Consider the following 21,520-nt stretch of genomic DNA (forward strand, 5'->3'; position numbering starts at 1 on the left):
CTTGAAAAACGAACTTTAATCCCCTGCACGCGCTATGTAACAGCAGAGTTTGAAGTCAAGGGGGCAGCGGCCTCCTCGCTTCAGGTCAGGATAACCACGCCCCCTTTCCCTGCCCCTTCACATATGATTGACAGCCGCGCATGTGAACATCTGACGCGCACTTGGCCGGCTTTGCTGAACAGCCTGACGCGCACTCGCACTTGGCCGGCTTTGCTGAACAGCCGAAAGCTATCGGCTGTCAATCAAAAGCGAAGCGGCAGGGAAAGGGATCGTGGTTATCTTGACTTGAAGCGAGGAGGCCACACACAAAAGCCAACAACCTCCTTGGCTGAACTATGGGTTCAAGTTGAAAGGGCTATATCTGAACTGTATATAAAATATTATTAAATTCCAAAGCCACCATTATCTTGATTGTCATATATACGTTGTCTTGTTTGTTGTAGGCCCTTGATTCAGGCATTAAATGGAGACGCATCTCACTGCCCAGGTATGTTTTCCCACTATCAAATTCTGTAAAACTCTTGGTAATTTGAAGACAATTGGCCTTTTCACATGATAAATGTTAGATGACTGCTGAGATCTCTTCATACATTCCTTTATTAGGCAGGTTATTTGTATGTACTGCAAATGTATTTATTAAATGTAGCCTAGCCCAGTATTTTTCTTCATCAAGAAGCATGTGGAAAGTATTAATGCCTTCCATCAATGCTTTAAAAGTAACAATTGTGTAATGTAGACTCTTTTTTAATAGAATGGTTGTTGATATGTACCCACTTTTTTAGATTCTGCTGATAAAGGAATCCGAGAAAGTATGAGGTACACGGTGAAGGCAGGAAGCACGGTAGAGCTGAAATGCTCTTACAAGTCTAAATTGGCGTCAGTGTTTTGGACATTCAATAATGAAACCTTGAAAATAAGCCTACCCAAATATCTTCTGCACAGTACTTTAGTAATATTCAACGTGGCCGAGGGGGATGCAGGCACTTATCAGTGCTGGTCACAAGAGGTCATATTGGACAAAGTGTTTTCTCAGGTGGTTATGACACATCATTTGGCCATTGAAAGGACACCACTCCCCCTGACCAGCACAACGCAATCTACAACACGAAGGGAAGAAACCATGAAGACCACTCGCTTTTATACAATCGCAAAGGAGAAGACCACCAAGATGTCAACAACTCAAGCAATGACACCATTTGTTGGTGTAACCCACTTTAATAACAAAATAACACCTACAGAATCTCTGATAGAGGTATTCAGCTCCATGTCTGATGTTGGGGTTGGGAAAGCTTTGTACTTGACCAACAACAATGATTGCTCTCTCCTTATCATCTTGGTCATCGTGTTCTTTTTTCTTTTCCTTTTGTTGTTGACGTACAATTGCTACAAGGGATTTCTACCAGCCACCTGTCTAAAGTATCGTGATGCTATGGTGCATAGCAAGAAGAAGACTCCTCTCAACATGAAAGATTGTGAACAAGGTGTTAAAGAAACCTTAGTAGAGAAAGTGTGCACTGAGAACCAATGTGGAGGAACTCAGAAAGCACCTCAGGATACCGGTTATGAGACGGAACCGGACTGTAGCAATGGGAACATTACTCATAAAGAAGATGAGATGACTTCGGAAACAGAAAAGGACCAACCATTCGATGTGAAGTGCGAAATAAAATATGCTGATTCCGATGGTGACTGAAAATCAAACTTCTTGGGAATTAAGCATTCTGAGCCATAAGCAATAGGGCTTTTTTGCAGTCCACTGCCCAGCTTCACTCCATTTCAGAAAAGATGTGTGGCTATTGGGATTGTCCACCTTATCAAGGCCCTGGATTATACTGGTTTAGGCCTCTTTCACACTACAGTATGTCTTTTCCAGTGTTTTGCGGTCCGTTTTAAACGGATCCGTTGTTCCGTTTTTTGGTTCCGTTGTGGTTCCGTTTCCGTTCCGTTTGTCCGTTTCCGTTTTTCCGTATGGCAAATACAGTATACAGTAATTTCATAGAAAAAATTGGGCTGGGCATAACATTTTCAATAGATGGATCCGCAAAAAACGGAACGGATACGGAAGACATACGGATGCACTTCCGTATGTGTTCCGTTTTTTTGCGGACCCATAGACTTTAATGGAGCCACGGACCGTGATTTGCGGACAAACATAGGACATGTTCTATCTTTCCACGGCACGGAAAAACGGAAATACGGAAACGGAATGCATACGGAACACATTCCGTTTTTTTGCGGACCCATTGAAATGAATGGTTCCGTATACGGACCGTATACGGACCGCAAAAAACGGACCGCAAAACGGAAGAAAAAAACGGTAGTGTGAAAGAGGCCTTATCTTTACATTCCTTCTCGTTCTGTTTTTCTTCTTCTTCTTCATCACAGAAGACTAATAACATGTATTCAGTCATTGCACGATACCGAATTATGAAGTGAATTCCAAATTGGAAGTTTAATTGTTTATCAGATTGGTAAAGATCTGCTCAACTGGGACCACATAGGTCTCATCTATTCTTTTTAGTACTTGAAGGTGTAAATTTAAGAACATGCTGTACATAAGTTCTGTGTTTTAATTTGCTTATAGTTTTGTGACATAGATTTAAAGTTGCTTTGCTTTCTCAGGGAGAAAAAAAAGCTATTTTTGTTGTCCTTCATTTTACGATGATTTTACAAAATGGCAAAGAAATTTGACTTGTTATGCGCCACAGTATTGACTGGAGCCAGAGCATAAGCATTAAATCTAAAAATGGGAAAGATGCAAATAATCCCTGCTCACTCCGCAATGATGCCATGGGGGCAGGATTTCAAAAGTCAGAAGTGACTACTTTTATAAGCCACTGCTTACTTGGAAAATGAGGGAAACGTGAACTTTCTGCAAAGACTTTTTTTTAATTAATATATTTTGCCTGTCGGAACACTGGAGTGGACTGCAGAGTCTTATAAACTTGTATTGAAATAAAAAGACTGGAATCTGAAGGCACCGTAGCGGTAATATTGTGTAGGGCCTACTTTCCTGATACTATATACAAGACTGTAGGGGAGAATACACTGTGATTCTTGCTGTTTATACTTCTGAAAACGATTGTCTATTTTTCTATACCTGCTCTGTATAAATGTAAATTCACAAAGCCCTAAAAATTAAAGTATTATTTTATTGTTGGAAGAGAAGTGGCCAGTGTTGTGTCTCATTGACCTTCACACATTCACGGTATTGCTCTTCATTTTCGTATGTCTACCTTTCCTGAGCTCTTTTTAGTGTGTGAATTTCTTTTTGTCATGTTATACTTCTTTTATTGCCTTTATTTTCTTAGTTCCCTTTTCTCTCTTCTGTCCCTGTCTGTCACACAGCCTCATCTCCCATACCTTTTCCTCCTTCCGTCACTTCCTTTGTGTCCTCTATGGCTTCCGAACTGCATCCTTCACTATCCAGCATGCCACTTGAAGTTCTGTCTAGTACAGACAGAGATGTGCTTACATTGCTCCCTCCTTTCCTAAGTGACCAGGGCCAGCTGGTTCATGTTCGTGGAACTTTTCACCTCTTTTGTCACGGAACCGGTGAGTATGAAACTGGAGCATCCAGTTTGTAAGCGTGCATTATGCTAGTTATTAAAAGGGGGTTTTATACACCCAGTGGGACCCCTCAACCCACATTTTATTCATCTTAAATTGCCTGCAGAGAAGTTTCCAATATACTTGCTGTTTCGGAGTTTCATGGATTGGCCTCTCTGGAATCCAGTTACATGATGCACATCCTACATCTGCCAACGTCATGTCCTTCAGTCTGAATACCGTGTCTGGTCTTTGGTCTGGCTTCTACAGCACAGAATAGGGCCGCAACTCTTCGTCTGTTTCAGGGCGATGAATACGTCTGGCCTAGTCTCTAGTACCTTCTATGTCCTGGGCTGCGGAAGTAATGTGCCCATCCATAGTCTATCCCAGAAACCAGGTATTCAGACTGATGGATGTGATGTCTCTGGATGTAGAATTCCTGAAGAAAAGTGCATCACGTGACTAATCCACGCAACTTTGAGTATATTGGAAACTTTCTTCTTCACTATATGCAGCAGTATTGTCATCTTCATGATGCACGACCATGTAGATCCGACCTAACACTACAGCTTGTCACTATAAATTTGTATTGCTGACCTGTCAAATTAATATTGTTTACCATTTTGTTAATCCTAAGCAACCTCAGATGGATTGAAAACAGTAAGTACTGGCTTACTATATGTACAGAAGAGTTAAGTCTGTCTGGCATTCCAAGTATGCAGTGAAGCAGAAAGTAAACCATCAACTTTCCATAAGGTGTCAGTTATAATACACAGAGCTGTGCAGTCCTATTAAATCCATCAACAACCTGTCCTTTCCAGATAAGGGTTTCCAGTGAAATATTGTGCCTCGAGCTATACTAAGTCACTTAATGGAACCTTTTAAACTTCTAGCATTGGAAGAATTAATATCACAGCATTGGCTTTCTAGGTTACACTATTGTCCTAGTAAAATTTGTTTTAGCCTCATTTTAATTTGCTAGGAATTGTTCATTAAATGGGATTTTTATATTGATGGCCTACCCTAAGGACTGACCTGGTTACTGCAGCACTGCTCCCGTCGACTTCAGTAAGTGCTCTTATGCAGCAACTGGCTGTGCCCACAGCACAATGGATGGAGGTATGTAGTACCGCAGCTACTCAAAAACAGGTGATATTGATGAGATGACCTATCTTGAGGATAGGCCATCATCGTAAAAATTCCAGAAAACCCCTTGAAAAAGATCTGTCCAAAAACATAATCCTACTCGGTGCAGGCTTGTTCATTAACGCCTTAAGGACTGAGCCTGTTTTCATTTTTGATATTATTCCTCCTAACATTCCGATAGCCATAACTTTTTTTTTTTTTTTTTCATTCCCATAACCATATGAGGGCTTATTTTTTGCGGGACAAGGTGCATTTTTTTTGTGGCACAATTTAATTTAGGCTACTTTCACACTAGCGTTGTTTGAATCCGGCATTCGATTCCGACACCTGAACTGCCCGCCGGATCCGGAAAAACTTGAAAATGGATTACATTTGAATCCTGATCAGGATTTTGATCACAATGAAAAAATGCATTAGAAAAAACGGATCCGCCATTTATGGACTAACTTTTTTTTTAAATTTTTCGGGTTTAACATGCAAAAGCCGGATCCGGTTTGACGGAACACACGGCGCCGGATCCGGCGTTAATGCAAGTCAATGGGAAAAAGGCCGGATCTGGCGTTCAGTCCAAGTGTTCCGGATTTTTGGCCAGAGGTAAAAATACAACATGCTACGGTTTTCTGAAAAGCCTGATCAGTCAAAAAGACTGAACTGAAGAGATCCTGAACGGATTACTCTCCATTCAGAATGCATGGGGATAAAACTGATCAGTTCTTTTCCGGATTTGAGCCCTTAGGACGGAACTCGGCGCCGGAAAAGAAAAACGCTAGTGTGAAAGTACCCTTACCATGTCTTGTATTGGAAAAAAGTTTTTGGGGTTAAATTGAAAAAAAAATATTACAATTCCGCCTTTTTTTTTTTTTGTTTTGACATTACAGCATGTTCAACTTTTTGGGGCATGTGTGGAATATGCAGTTCAGTTCTGGGCACCAGTCCATAGAAAGGATCCTTTGGAACTGGAAAAAGTACACAGGGGGTGTTAAATGATGGTTTTGGCATCATCGCGGCCAGGTGCTGGCTGTATTATACAGCCAGCACCCGCTGCTTATGGAGCAGGCTCACTGCAGCAAGCGGCTCCATACAATTCCGGGCGCATAATGCCATACATGTACGGCATTATGTATTAAGGGGTTAACTAGGCTGTATCTCCTCTGAAACTGTTTTTGTGCATGAGCCCCTAGGGCTCCTATTGCAGATGAAGGTTATTGCCACAAAAAGCAGCTTTGCCAGATTGTGGCCCCTGTCGTATCTGACTGTTGCTCAAATGTTACATTAATAAAATGGTGAAATAATGCATAATAAAAGCAATGATGCTGCATTCCATTAAAACCACCTGCCTAATAACATGTAGGTTCCCCCTTGTGCCTCCAAAACAGCTCTGATCCAGCGAGGCCTGATCCAGCTCTGATCCACAAGACCTCTGAAGATTTCTTGTGATATCTGACACACACTAACACATTAGCACCAGATGATTTAAGTCCTGTAAATTGGGAGGTGGATTGGATTTGTTTTTGCAGCACATTCCACGTATGCTCGATTGGATTGAGATTTAGGGTCCAAGTCAAAACTTTGTCTTGTTCCTCAAACCATTCCTTAACAAGTTTTACAATCTGGTGGGACGTGTTACCTTGATGAAAGAGACCACTGCCATTAGTGAATGCTGTTGCCACAAAGGGGTGTACTTGGTCTGCAACACTATAAGTAGGTCGTTTTCAAAGTAACATAAATGCAATGACCCAGCTAGAAATTTCCCAGAGCATCACACTGTTGCCATTTTGCTGTCTTCCTATACTGCATCCCAGTGCCTCTTCCCCAGATTAAGCAATGCCTATGCACACTCCTGTCTGTATGGTATAAAATAAAACATGATTCGGTGGACTTCTTCCATTCCCCCATGGTCCAATTCTGATGATCACATGTTGTATATGCTTTCTGCAGTGGAGAACATGGGCACTCTTGACGGCCTTTCTGCTGCTTGAGACGAAAATTGAAACATTCCTCCGACCCCATTGCAAATTCTCAACCTAATTGCTTCCTTCCAGCCCTACTGTTAAAGACATACTTTGAAAACATTACATACATAGCTACAAAACATACAGGGTAATACAGCACCACATACCTCTTACATCCAGTGACGTCGTCACTGCCACCCCCAATACTGTGTCCACTATGCTCCCTGATACTATACTGCAGAAACAGATAATCCCCCAGGAAATACAGGTACCACACAAACAGTGCCCACTTCAATAGTTTTTGGCACACAGTGCCCTAAAAAATAACAGCCCAGCAAATGGTGTCCCTGACACTAATAGTGCTATAAACAGTGTCCCCAAAAATAATTGTGCTAAGCCGATACTGTGACAGGGTGCCCCCCACAGTAATAATGCTCCCAGAAGTCCCACTAATAGTAATAATTATCTGCCAGAGTGCACCTAATTAACAGAGCTCCCAATCCCCTAGTAGTAATAACGCTCACCAGAATGTCCCCCCCAATAGTAATCTCTTATAATGTGTGTTAGTAGAAAAATGCCCCCTAATGTGTGCCACTGCAAAAACACCCCCTTATAATTTGTGCCAGTACAAAAAATACCCTCCTTATGTCTGCCAGTGGCAAAATGCACCCTTATAATGTGCGCTCATACAAAAAATCCCCCTTTATAATGTGCATCAGTACAAAAAACACCACAATTTGAATGGGCAGCAGTACAAAAAATACCCCCATATTATGTGTGCAAGTACAGAAAATACTGTATCTCTTATTTATCTGTGCCATCACAAAAATACCCCCTCATTATGTGGGCCAATACAAAAAATACACCTATTATATGCACAAATACCCCAAAATACCCCATTATAATGTGTGCCAGTACAAAAATACCTCCTTATTTTTGTGCCAGTGCAAAAAACACCCCCTTATAATGTGCATTAGTTCAAAAAATGCCCCCTTGTGTGTCAGTACAAACATATGCCCTCCTATGTATGCCAGTACAAAATGCCCCTATTTAGTGCCCCCAGGTAGAAACAATGCCCTGTTGGTGCTCCCCCCATAGTAGCCCAACACCATGGTGACAAATAAAAATAATAATAAACTCAAATACTTAGGCTTCGTTCACATCACCGTTCAGCCTTTCCATTCTCCTGCCCCGTTTAGGGGCAGGAAAGCGGAAAGGACGGATTCGGCACATAACGGAGCCCACGGGCCCCATAGACTATACTGGGGCCCGTTCAGAAGAAGATTTTTGAGCGGAGACAAAAGTTGTGCATGCAGGATTTTTGTCTCCGCTTCAAAAATCATCTTCTGAGCGGAAACCTAACGGACCCTATTAAAGTCTACAAGGGCCGTGGACTCCGTTGGGCTCAGTTATGTTCTCTTCCAGCCTGTGACCCGAGTGGTATGCTGCCTGGCTCAGGCAGCGTGATGATAATGTCATTGACAGGCAGTAGGCCCAAAGACTGCAATACAGTTGAATATGGAGAGATGGGGGGGAGCCCCCATACACCGCAAACTAGGATGCTATGTGTGTTTTGATACATTTTTATCACCCAGCATTTAAAAAAAAAAATATTATAATTCAGCCTTTTTTTTTTTTTTGTGGGGGATAGTCTTGATGGGCTGACCTTCACTCCACACCTATCACCTGTCTGTTTTAGTAACTTCTTAGAGTTATATAAAGATGCTTCATAATTATTAATACCTGGGGATCGCACGTAGTTACTAAAACAGTCATGTCAGGAGAGGCGACAGGTCCTCTTTAACAGTGAGCCTTGGACACCCATGACCTTGTGCCTGGTTTACCAGTTGACCTTCGTTGGACCACTTTTGTTACATACTGAACACCCCAAAAGATTTTCTGTTTTGGAGATGCTTTGACTCAGTTATGAAGCTATGTCCTGTCAAGGTTGCTTAGATCCCCACACTAGCCTATTTATCTTGCTTCCAACACCATCTTCAAGAATGATTTACTTGCTGCCTAATGTATTCCACCCCATGACAGAGGCCATTGTCACAGATGTTAATAACTTCACCTGTCAGCAATTTTAACCCTTTGACAGCAGGTGGGGAGATTGGTTAACGACTTCTGGAGCACGTCTGCTGTAAGGCCAGTTTCACACAAGGGTGTTCGGTGGGAAAATGTGCCGTCACACACTGAGTGTATTTTCTGCACTGAACACCCTCTTGTAAAAAGGACCCAAGAATAAGGTTAAGGAACAAAAAGAAACCAATGTGGATAAATAGAACTGTAAAGAAAGCAATAAATGACAAAAAGAAAGCATATAAATCACTAAAACAGGAGGGTAGCACGGAAGCACTGAAAAACTATAAGGAAAAAAATAGAACATGTAAAAAACAAATAAAAGCGGCCAAACTAGAGACCGAGAGATTAATTGCCAAAGAGAGTAAAACTAACCCTAAAATGTTCTTCAATTATATAAATGTTAAAAAGTATAAATCTGAAGGTGTCGGCCCTTTAAAGAGTAATGAGGGGGGAGTCGCAGAGAGCGACGAGGAGAAAGCAAAGCTGTTAAATATTTTTTTCTCCACTGTATTCACTGAGGAAAATAAACTGTCAGATGACATGCAGAATGCAAAAATAAATTCCCCATTAAAAGTGTCCTATCTGACCCAGGAAGAAGTACATCAGCGACTTAAAAAGATTAAAATAGACAAATCGCCAGGACCGGATGACATACACCCCCGTATCCTAAAGGAATTAAGTAATGTCATAGCCAGACCCTTATTTCTGATATTTGCGGACTCTATACTGACAGGGAATGTCCCACAGGATTGGCGCGTGGCATATGTGGTGCCAATATTCAAAAAGGGTCCAAAAACAGAGCCTGGAAACTATAGGCCGGTAAGTTTAACATCTGTTGTGGGTAAACTGTTTGAAGGTTTTCTGAGAGATGCTATATTAGAGCATCTCAACGGAAATAAGCAAATAACGCCATATCAGCATGGCTTCGTGAGGGATCGGTCATGTCAGACTAATTTAATCAGTTTCTATGAGGAGGTAAGTTCTAGACTTGACAGCGGCGAATCAATGGATGTCGTATATCTGGACTTCTCCAAAGCATTTGACACTGTACCACATAAAAGGTTAGTATATAAAATGAGAATGCTCGGACTGGGAGAAAACGTCTGTATGTGGGTAAGTAACTGGCTGAGTGATAGAAAACAGAGGGTGGTTATTAACGGTACACACTCAGATTGGGTCACTGTCACTAGTGGAGTACCTCAGGGGTCAGTATTGGGCCCTATTCTCTTCAATATATTAATGATCTTGTAGAAGGCTTGCATAGTAAAGTATCAATTTTCGCAGAGGACACTAAACTGTGTAAAGTAATTAACACTGATGAGGACAGTATACTACTACAGAGGGATCTGGATAGATTGGAGGCTTGGGCAGATAAGTGGCAGATGAGGTTTAACACTGATAAATGTAAAGTTATGCACATGGGAAGGAAAAATGCAAGTCACCCGTACATACTAAATGGTAAAACACTCGGTAACACTGACATGGAAAAGGATCTAGGAATTTTAATAAACAGCAAACTAAGCTGCAAAAACCAGTGTCAGGCAGCTGCTGCCAAGGCCAACAAGATAATGGGTTGCATCAGAAGGGGCATAGATTCCCGTGATATGAACATAGTCCTACCACTTTACAAATCGCTAGTCAGACCACACATGGAGTACTGTGTACAGTTCTGGGCTCCTGTAAACAAGGCAGACATAGCAGAGCTGGAGAAGGTCCAGAGGAGGGCAACTAAAGTAATAACTGGAATGAGGCAACTACAGTACCCTGAAAGATTATCAAAATTAGGGTTATTCACTTTAGAAAAAAGACGACTGAGGGGAGATCTAATTAATATGTATAAATATATCAGGGGTCAGTACAGAGATCTATCCCATCAGCTATTTATCCCCGTGACTGTGACGAGGGGACATCCTCTGCGTCTGGAGAAAAGAAGGTTTGTACACAAACATAGAAAAGGATTCTTTACGGTAAGAGCAGTGAGACTATGGAACTCTCTGCCTGAGGAGGTGGTGATGGTGAGTACAATAAAGGAATTCAAGAGGGGCCTGGATATATTTCTGGAGCGTAATAATATTACAGGCTATAGCTACTAGAGAGGGGTCGTTGATCCAGGGAGTTATTCTGACTGCATGATTGGAGTCGGGAAGGAATTTTTTATTCCCCTAAAGTGGAGAAAATTGGCTTCTTCGTCAAAGGGTTTTTTGCCTTCCCCTGGATCAACTTGCAGGATAACAGGCCGAACTGGATGGACAAATGTCTTTTTTCGGCCTTATGTACTATGTTACTAACAGCTCTGGTTCTAAGAGCAGCCTCCTGCTCGACCAGCATTAACCCTTGGATTGCTGTCTTCCACAACATGAGCAAACAATTATGGACCGCTGACAATTGCTCTAACAGCAACCTGTGTCATAGACAAGACAGATCATGATGTATTGGCATGTATGCTAATACATTACAACTTCAAAATAATGATGGAAAATACTAATCTCTTAATGCGATTTTCTTCTTTTTTTTTTTTCTGTAATATAAAAAATTAATAATAATAAACCCACCAGTATCACCCACTTTCTTTTGTTGTCACTATTTTACAGGATGCTGGGTGTTTATGTAAGTACTACTGCTCTATGAACGAACTGTAACTAACAGCTCCAGTTCTTCGAGCAGGGTCAGAGGTAGCTCCAAATCCAACTTTTAAGGCCTCATGCACATGGACGTTTTTTTTGCAGTCCGCAAAACGGATTTCCATTGTTCCGTGACCGTTTTTTCGTCCGTGGGTCTTCCTTGATTTTTGGAGGATCCACGGACATGAAAAAAAAAGTCGTTTTGGTGTCCGCCTGGCCGTGCAGAGCCAAACGGATCCGTCCTGACTTACAATGCAAGTCAATGGGGACGGATCCTTTTGACGTTGACACAATATGGTGCAATTGCAAACTGATCTGTCCCCATTGACTTTCAATGTAAAGTCAGGAGTCCCTATTATACCATCGGATCTGAGTTTTCTCCAATCCGATGGCATATTTTAACTTGAAGCGTCCCCATCACCATGGGAACGCCTCTGTTAGAATATACCATCGGATTTGAGTTAGATCGTGAAACTCAGATCCGACAGTATATTCCAACACAGAGGCGTTCCCATGGTGATGGGGACGCTTCAGGTTACACATACTGTGTACATGACTGGCAGGTGCTGCCAGGCAGCAGGGGGCAGACCCCCCCCCCCCCCCCCCCCTGTATTTAACTCATTGGTGGCCAGTGTGGCCGGCCCCCCCTCCCTCCCTTGTATTTAAGACATTGGTGGCCAGTGCGGCCCCCCCTCCCTCCCCTGTATTTAACTCATTGGTGGCCAGTGCGGCCGGCCCCTCCCTCCCCCCTAATTAAAATGACCGACCCCCCATCATTGGCGGTCGGTCATTTTAATTAGGGAAGGGGGGGGGGGGGGGGTCGGCCGCACTGGCCACCAATGTGTTAAATACGGGGGGGGCTGACAGTTTTTAGTATATTCTAACCTGAAGCATCACCATGGGAACTCCTCTGTGTTAGAATATACTGTCGGATCTGAGTTTTCACAAAGTGAAAAATCTGATCTAAAAAGCTTTTATGCAGACGGATCAGCGGATCCGTCTGTGTGAAAGTAGCCTACGGACAAGGATGACGGACGCGGATTGCAATCTTGTGTGCATCCGTGTTTTTTCACGGACTCATTGACTTGAATGGGTCCGTGAACCGTTGTCCGTCAAAAAAGGACAGGTCATATTTTTTTGATGGACAGGAAACGCGGATCACGGATGCGGCTGCAAAATGGTGCATTTTCCGTTTTTTGTTTTTTTTCCACGGACCCATTGAAAGTCAATGGGTCCGCGGAACAACGGCCGTGGATGCACACAACGGTCGTGTGCATGAGGCCTAACCCTGTGATTTTCAGTCTGTGACGGAAGTATGATCAAAGGGGATTTCCCCCTCTGCTTTGGTCCCAGTGATCTGATCAGAGGCAGGGTAAGGCTAGTTTCACGGTAGGGGACTCCGGCAGGTGGACAACCTGTCTGATCCGTCCTGCCGCTCCATCTCCATTGACTATAATGGGGGCGGGGGCGGATTTCCGAAGTCAGTGCACACCGAGAGGTGGCCGGACTTCTAATCCTCCTGTATGCAAATACAGTATAAGTATAAAATATTTTGTAAGGCTACTTTCACATATGCATTTTCCTTTCAGGTTTGAGATCCGGCAGAGGATCTGAAAACTACTCCGTTCGGTTTAATTCAACCGGCTACATTGTTTTTAGTGCTGGATCCAGTTTGTTCAGTTTCGCAGACCAGACACAAAACCGCTGCAAACTGTGGTCACAGAACACAACAACCTGGAACAGAATTCATTCTGGTGCACTCCGTTCTGGTTTGTTCAGTTTTGTCCTCATTGACAATGAAAGGGGACAAAATGGAAGCGGTTTCCTCCCGTCGTGTGATCCTCTTCCGTATCTCCAAACCTGAAAGGAAAACACATACGTGAAAGTAGCCTGAGGCCTCATGCACACGGCCGTGCCGTTTTTTGCGGTCCGCGGATCCGCAAAAAAAGAAAACCGCCCGTGTTGCCTTCCGCAATTTGCGGAACGGGCGCCGGCAATATAAATGCCTATTCTTGTCCGCAAAGCGCGGACAAGAATAGGACATGTTATATTTTTTTTAGCGGGGCCGCGGAACGGTGCCACGGATGCGGACAGCACACTGAGTGCTGTCCACATCTTTTGCGGCCCTATTGAAATGAATGGGTCCGCATCCGATTTTTATATTTTTTTTTTGCTGCTGTTTGATGGTACATATAAAAAGCTATTCCCAACCCTCTTTTTTTTATTTATTTTTTATAAACTATTCTTGTTTCACATTGAATAACAACCGCTTATTGACCTATTTTATTTTTAGTTTTTGCCTCGTGGCTGTTTTATGCTGTCATTTGAGGGCCATATAAAGTACAAAAAAAATAAATATTTTTTATTTTTTTGCATTGCAAATCTAGAAAAAGCAATTTTTGGCATTTTTATTTCATTGTTTACATTTTACCCTATTCTGTGTTGTTTTCTGTGCTTTTCCATGAATCCTGTGTGTTAACAAATTCACATGTGTTATGCCTTAGGGCTCATGCACACGACCGTTGTTGTTTTGAGGTCTGTTTTTCACGGATCTGTTCCGTATCTGAGTTTTTTTTCCTCTGATTTAAGTCTTCTTCCGTTATTCCACAAAACATATCCGTATGGTTTCCGTATGCGATCCGTTTTTTGCAGATCAGAAACTGTAACTAACTTATTAATCACCAAACACATGAGCAATATGGGCTGGGCATAGCATTTCTACAGTATGGATCCGCAAAATACGGATGACATACGGATGTGTTCTGTGTGCGTTCCGTATTTTTTGCAGACCCATTGACTTGATTTGCAGACAATAATAGGACATGCACTACTTTTTTGCGGAACAAAAACGAAATGCACACTGAGTACCTTCCTTTGTTTTTGCAGACTTATTGAAGTGAATAGTTCCGCGTACGGAAAATACGTTTGTGTGCATGAGCCCTTATTCACACAGTGCTTGGTCAATGATTTCCATCAGTGATTGTGATCCAAAACCAGGTGCGGCTCTAAACGCAGAACAGGTGCAGATCTTTCTCTTATACCTTATGTTTGTGGAGGCTTCACTTCTGGTTTTCACTCACAATCACTGATGTGAAAAACTAACACTGACTGTGAATATGGCTTTACTTGCGGTTTTGCTGCAGATTTCACCTTTCCATTGAAAAGGAAGAAATCCGCACCAAAAATTGCACAAACAATTGACATACTGCGGATTTTAGCACGAAAAAAAATAAATAAGCAAAGTGTACATGAGATTTGTCTAATCGCATACATAAGGGATCAGCAACCTTCAGCACTCCAGCTGCTGTGAAACTACAATTTCCGGCATGCTCACTTACACTTGCTCGAACTCTCATGGAAGTGGAAGGAGGATTCTGGGAGTTGTAGTTTCAGAACAGCTGGAGTGCCGGAGGTTGCTGACCCCACTTTGCTGGCACTGTATTACGAAAATCCGCACGGACAATACACAAATCCTCAACATGTGCAGGTAGCCTAAGGCACCACCTACCCACCACAACTCCAAGGCAGGCCATGGCATCTGGGGCAGGGAGGCAGTCAGGCGTGCTCGGCAGTCATTTTGGTCCAGTTTAGCAAAGAGCAGGCTGGTGACTGTCACACTGATAGTCTTTATCACTCTCCATTCCCCAGTGGAGAGGAGTCGTATGCTGACTGCAGTGCAATGGGAGCAGCAGATTTTTGGGAAGGAAGCTTTCCTTCCTGACAGTCGGCTGTACGTTCAGCAGAGGTGAAGCTCTGAGTTTACATGTAGCGATCAACTCTACAGTATGAGGATGAGTAGTCGCGATCGCTCCTTCCCATACAGCTGCATTGTTTCTGGGCAGCAGATAACTGTTTAGACAGTACAATCTGCTGTCCAGAAACATGATCGAACAGCACGAACGATAGGATAACCCGATGAACTAGCACTTTGCTTGTTCATTGGTAATCTGCTGCACATTGAGACAAGCAGATTGTCGGGAACAAGCATTTGCTGGAACATTCTTTCATGATAATCGGCCCTTGTAAATGTACCTTTAGCCTCACAGTGGCAGTCTGGCAGTGTACTTCGTTGCTGGTCTGTGACTGCACATGCGTCATGCGCCCAGCCTCAGGACCGTGATCACGTGATGAGAGCATCTGGTCCTGCTGCATCAGATTGTCAGCAGCGCTCTCAGCCTATACCCCTAGCGACCGAATAGCAAAGCACAGGCCCTCAGATCTCTGGCTGTGAGGACAGTGGTCTCCCTCCAGCCAATGCCCATAGTGGCACACTCCTATTCTGCAGAGCCAGACCTCATCCATCTCCATGCCTCAAGAACTGGTGCTCCCAGTACTAATTAAGGCCTCTTTCACACTGTATGGCTATTTCAGTGTTTTGCGGTCCGTTTTTCACGGATCCGTTGTTCAGTTTTTTTTTGTTTCCTTTCCGTTCCGTTTTTCTGTATGGCATATACAGTATACAGTAATTACATAGATAAAATTGGGCTGGGCATAACATTTTCAATAGATGGTTCCGCAAAAACGGAACGGATACGGAAGACATACGGATGCATTTCCGTATGTGTTCCGTTTTTTTTGCGGACCCATTGACTTGAATGGAGCCACGGAACGTAATTTGTGGGCAATAATAGGACATGTTCTATCTTTCAACGTAACGGAAATACGGAAACGGAATGCATATGGAGTACATTCAGTTTTTTTTGCGAAACAATTGAAATGAATGGTTCCGTATACGGAACGCAAAAAACGGCCCGCAAAACAGGAAAAAAAAATGGTAGTGTGAAAGAGGTCTAAGGCTGGGAGCTTCAAGTCCTGATGGACACAGTGAAAACATAATGGCACCAGTTTGGGGAAGTAGTGGACAGTCAGTTGGTCCATTGGACATCAGGAACATTCCTGATAGTCTATGGCCAGTCCTCCTCTGGTGTGTTGTGAAACAAAAATGGCTGTATAGCTAACCCAAGTGGTACTGTATAATGCATTTATGGGCACCAGGAAGCTAGAAGTGGATGCAGCAGTGCTTCTGGAATATAACGAGTCATTCATGGACAGCATTTCCCTGGCGCCTACAACAAACTCTGAAAATAGTGTCAAGTGTGCTCAGTGAGTGGAATTAGGAAAGACCCCACATACTACTGTAAGACCTGCCCCTCTAAACTAGGCCTCTGCATTGGAGAGTGTATTAGAACTTATCACACCTCCACTGATTTTAATTAAATCCATTTCTTTGCTTTCTTAAACACTCTCAGGGCATTTATTTTCTAAGATTTATCTCAAATCCAATAATTCAATTTCCCATTTTTTCCATTTGACATTCTAGAAATTCCTCTATGTAAAACCAAAAAGTCCCATTATACCCCTAGATGAATATACAATATGCTGTAATTTTATTACAGGAGGCATGAACTTCTAGCACCTGTAAATGTGACATATTGCCTAACAATTATGCCTTAAAACTCTCTCCTGGCTTTTCAGTTCTGGGTTCTGATGTGTAACCCTGAAATAAATGTGGGATATTACTCACTACATCCATAAATAATTATCTTAAGGGCCCATGCACACAGACTTGGCCTTATTGCGGCCCGCAAACAGTGGGTTCGCAATACATAGGCACTGGCCGTGTGCACCCAGCATCACGGACACGGACCCATTCACTTGAATGGGTCCGCAATCCGAAAGATGCGGTGCGGAACAGAAGCACGGATCGGAAGCCCACAGAAGCACTACGGAGTGCTTCCGTGGTGTTTTTCCGTGCCTTCCCCCGCAAAAAAATAGAACATGTTCTATTTTTTTACGGTGTGGACGGATCATGGACCCATCCAAGTTAAATGGGTCTTGATCCGTCCTGGCCGCCGTACGGATGTTGCCCGTGCATTGGGGACCGCAATTAGCGGTCCCCACTGCGCGGAACGGCCACACAACAGCCGTGTGCTTGAGCCCTAAGGATGTAGTTTCCAAAGGAAGGTAACCATTTCAGGGTTTTTACTGCACTGGTCCATCAGGGCCTCCTCAAATGTGACATGGGGCATGAAAACCAAAAGCCAAATGAAGCTCCAGTCCTTCCCTGAGCGCTGCTGGGTGCCCAGGCAACAGATTAGGTTCACATAAATGGGGACTGACATACTCGGAGAAACTGCTTTAAGGTACTTTCACACTAGCGTTTTTCTTTTCCGGCCCTGAGTTCCGTCCTAGGGGCTCAAATCCGGAAAAGAACTGATCAGTTTTATCCTAATGCATTCTGAATGGAGAGTAATCCGTTCAGGATGCATCAGGATGTCTTCAGTTCAGTCTTTTTGACTGATCAGGCTTTTCAGAAAACCGTAGCATGTTGTATTTTTACCTCCGGCCAAAGATCCGGAACACTTGGACTGAACGCCAGATTCGGCCTTTTTCCCATTGACTTGCATTAACGCCGGATCCGGCGCTGTGTGTTCCGTCAAACCGGATCCGGCTTTAGCATGTTAAACCCGAAAAATGTGAAAAAAAAGTTAGTCCATAAATGGCGGATCCGTTTTCTCCAATGCATTTTTTCATTGTGATCAAAATCCTGATCAGGATTCAAATGTAATCCGTTTTCACACATTTTTCCGGATCCGGTGTCAGAATTGAACGCCGGATTTAAACAACGCTAGTGTGAAAGTAGCCTTATCGCTTATTACCCATTTTGAAAATGAAAATTGAGCTAAAAATTATAGTAAATATTATTAGAAAACAATTGTAATTATCATTTTCACAACCAGATTCTAATATATGTATATATATTCTATGAAACACCTGTAGGGTCAAAATTATCACTACACCCCTAGATGAATGCATTAAGGGTTTTCGTTTCCAAAATGAGGTCAATTTTCAACTGTACTGGTATCTCCAGAGGCTCTGTAAACTTGACATGGCACTGAAAACCAATCCAGTAAAATTTGAGTTCCGAAAGCCGAATAGCAAAGGCGCATTAGAAAAATAATCCCAGCGTAAAGCAGATACATTGTAATTGTTAAATGTAAAAAAAAATAAAAAAATTTCAAATTTTCTGTAAATTTCAGACTTTTTTAATACAAAAACCGAAAACGTTTTCCCAAATGTGCCACCATCTTAAAGTAAAATGTCACAAACAATCCCCGAATCGCTTGGATAAGTAAAGTTATTACCACGTAAACTGACACATCAGATATGAAAACGGGGGCCAACATAGGCCGTGTCCTTAAGGGGTTAAAGTTATGGCTGATTGATATACTCCTAGTCCTAGATCAGGGATCAGCAACCTTCGGCACTCCAGCTGTTCAGAAACTACAACTCCCAGAATGCTTCATTCACTTCTGTAGGAGTTAGAACAGCCGAGCATGTTTGCATGCTGGGAGTTGTAGTTTCACCGCAGCTGGAGTGCTGAAGGTTGCTGATCCCTGTCCTAGATAGACATTTTAAGAGAACAGGAGACCATAGCAATCATAACGAACATAACTTGTAACTTGCTGCATGTTTAGTGTAAAGCTTGGGAAATCCTGCCATTAGCCAGCTTTAGTAAGGAAAGTAGAAGAATCTGTTCAGATAAGGCATGTAATTACTTTGGATGTTTTGTAAAAGTAGCACGAAAGTAGCACTTTTTAGCACTTTTATGCAAATGTGAATAAGGCCTCGTGTTTCAACCATAAGCATTTTGCGATCCACAAAATACGGAAGCAGTCAGTGTGCTGTCTGCGTTTTTTGCGGACCTACTGGGTCCGCATTTTGCAGACGAGTATAGGACATGTTCTATCTTTTGCAGAATGGACATATACAGTGGGGGAAATAATTATTTGACCCCTCACTGATTTTGTAAGTTTGTCCAATGACAAAGAAATGAAAAGTCTCAGAACAGTATCATTTCAATGGTAGGTTTATTGTAACAGTGGCAGATAGCACATCAAAAGGAAAATCGAAAAAATAACTTTAAATAAAAGATAGCAACTGATTTGCATTTCATTGAGTGAAATAAGTATTTGAACCCTCTAACAAAAAAAGACTTAATACTTGGTGGAAAAACCCTGGTTTGCAAGCACAGAGGTCAAACGTTTCTTGTAATTGATGACCAAGTTTGCGCACATTTTAGGAGGAATGTTGGTCCACTCCTCTTTGCAGATCATCTCTAAATCCCTAAGGTTTCGAGGCTGTCTCTGTGCAACTCTGAGCTTGAGCTCCCTCCATAGGTTTTCGATTGGATTAAGGTCCGGAGACTGACTAGGCCACTCCATGACCTTAATGTGCTTCTTCTTGAGCCACTCCTTTGTTGCCTTTGCTGTATGTTTTGGGTCATTGTCGTGCTGGAACACCCATCCACGACCCATTTTCAGTTTCCTGGCAGAGGGAAGGAGGTTGTCGCTCAGGATTTCACGATACATGGCTCCGTCCATTTTCCCGTTTATGCGAATAAGTTGTCCTGTGCCCTTAGCAGAAAAACACCCCCAAAGCAAAATGTTTCCACCCCCCATGCTTGACGGTGGGGACGGTGTTTTGGGGGTCATAGGCAGCATTTTTCTTCCTCCAAACACAGCGAGTTGAGTTAATGCCAAAGAGCTCTATTTTGGTCTCATCAGACCACAGCACCTTCTCCCAGTCACTCTCTGAATCATTCAGGTGTTCATTGGCAAACTTCAGACGGGCCTGCACATGTGCCTTCCTGAGCAGGGGGACCTTGCGAGCCCTGCAGGATTTTAATCCATTGCGGTGTAATGTGTTTCCAATGGTTTTCTTGGTGACTGTGGTCCCTGCTAATTTGAGGTCATTAACTAACTCCTCCCGTGTAGTTCTAGGATGCTTTTTCACCTTTCTCAGAACCATTGACACCCCACGAGGTGAGATCTTGCGTGGAGCCCCAGAGCGAGGTCGATTGATGGTCATTTTGTGCTCCTTCCATTTTCGAACAATCGCACCAACAGTTGTCACCTTCTCTCCCAGCTTCTTGCTAATGGTTTTGTAGCCCATTCCAGCCTTGTGCAGGTCTACAATTTTGTCTCTGACATCCTTGGACAGCTCTTTGGTCTTTCCCATGTTGGAGAGTTTGGAGTCTGCTTGATTGATTGATTCTGTGGACAGGTGTCTTTTATACAGGTGACTAGTTAAGACAGGTGTCCTTAATGAGGGTGACTAATTGAGTAGAAGTGTCTAACCACTCTGTGGGAGCCAGAACTCTTAATGGTTGGTAGGAGTTCAAATACTTATTTCACTCAATGAAATGCAAATCAGTTGCTATCTTTTATTTAAAGTTATTTTTTCGATTTTCCTTTTGATGTGCTATCTGCCACTGTTACAATAAACCTACCATTGAAATGATACTGTTCTGAGACTTTTCATTTCTTTGTCATTGGACAAACTTACAAAATCAGTGAGGGGTCAAATAATTATTTCCCCCACTGTAGATGCGTAAATCACATGGATTGCGGACCACAAAATGCTTACGGTCCTGTGCATGAGGCCTGATGTATAGTTTCACTAAATAGGTTTGTTGTAGTATTTCCATAACGTAGATCTATAAGCTTTTCTTTTTATGCTTTAGGACCAAAAGATGCACACTTTGTGTGGGAAAAAGAGGGAGTGAAAATGGAGAGTTGTGCTAAGGAGGCCATACTCCCACTTGCTGAAGGACACGTGCACATCCTCAGCTGGGTGAGAGATGTTGCCAGTAAAGATGCCGAGTATCATTGCACCATTGAATCGGGAGCTGGAAGGAAGTCTTCAAAAGTGTTTATCAGAGTTACAGGTAAAATCTTATGGCGGGTTCTTTACTGCCTCCATCTCTACAGAACTATGACGCAACATTCCCATAAGATCAATGCCATTTATGAAGACAGGTCTGTAAATTGGAAGGTCCTAATAATTAAAGCAAACTGCTGTGGGCTGAGTAAAAGAATGAAAATAAATGTATCTTCCTCCGATCCGGTGCTGCTTTTCTTATTCTTCCTTGGGCTGCAGCCAGGGACGTGTTGTTGTGGCTGTAGAAGTGTTGTCCCTTATATTGCTGTAGGCGATCACTGGCCTTAGCGGTTTTAGGTCATCTCTGAGGCCAGTGATTGGCATTGTAATCTATGGACTGCTGAGTACACAAATCGGGTAAAACAGCTGGTTCATGTTTAGTCAAAGGGGTATTACCTTCTCAGCCATTTCCCATCTTATCAGGCAGCGAAGGTAGCCGCTGTT

At 42.8% G+C, this 21,520-nt stretch overlaps 1 protein-coding gene across 4 annotated transcripts in view; it reads left to right on the forward strand.

The window, feature by feature from the left end:
• The window catches only part of SEMA4D (semaphorin 4D), a 78,260-nt gene that overhangs the window by 50,566 nt on the left and 6,174 nt on the right, over nucleotides 1–21,520 (forward strand). For 2 of the 4 annotated variants that reach the window (XM_040416952.1, XM_040416953.1), the window contains 2 exons: nucleotides 444–487; nucleotides 783–1,847. In XM_040416952.1, coding sequence (XP_040272886.1) covers nucleotides 444–487; nucleotides 783–1,693 — 955 coding nt within the window. In that variant the 3' untranslated portion in view covers nucleotides 1,694–1,847. Of the gene's footprint in view, nucleotides 1–443; nucleotides 488–782; nucleotides 1,848–3,348; nucleotides 3,556–20,879; nucleotides 21,084–21,520 lie in introns of those variants that run through there. The other 2 variants (XM_040416954.1, XM_040416955.1) reach the window with 2 other exon arrangements.

Source organism: Bufo bufo, chromosome 2 (genome assembly GCF_905171765.1).
Source record: "Bufo bufo chromosome 2, aBufBuf1.1, whole genome shotgun sequence".
Lineage (NCBI taxonomy): Eukaryota > Metazoa > Chordata > Amphibia > Anura > Bufonidae > Bufo > Bufo bufo.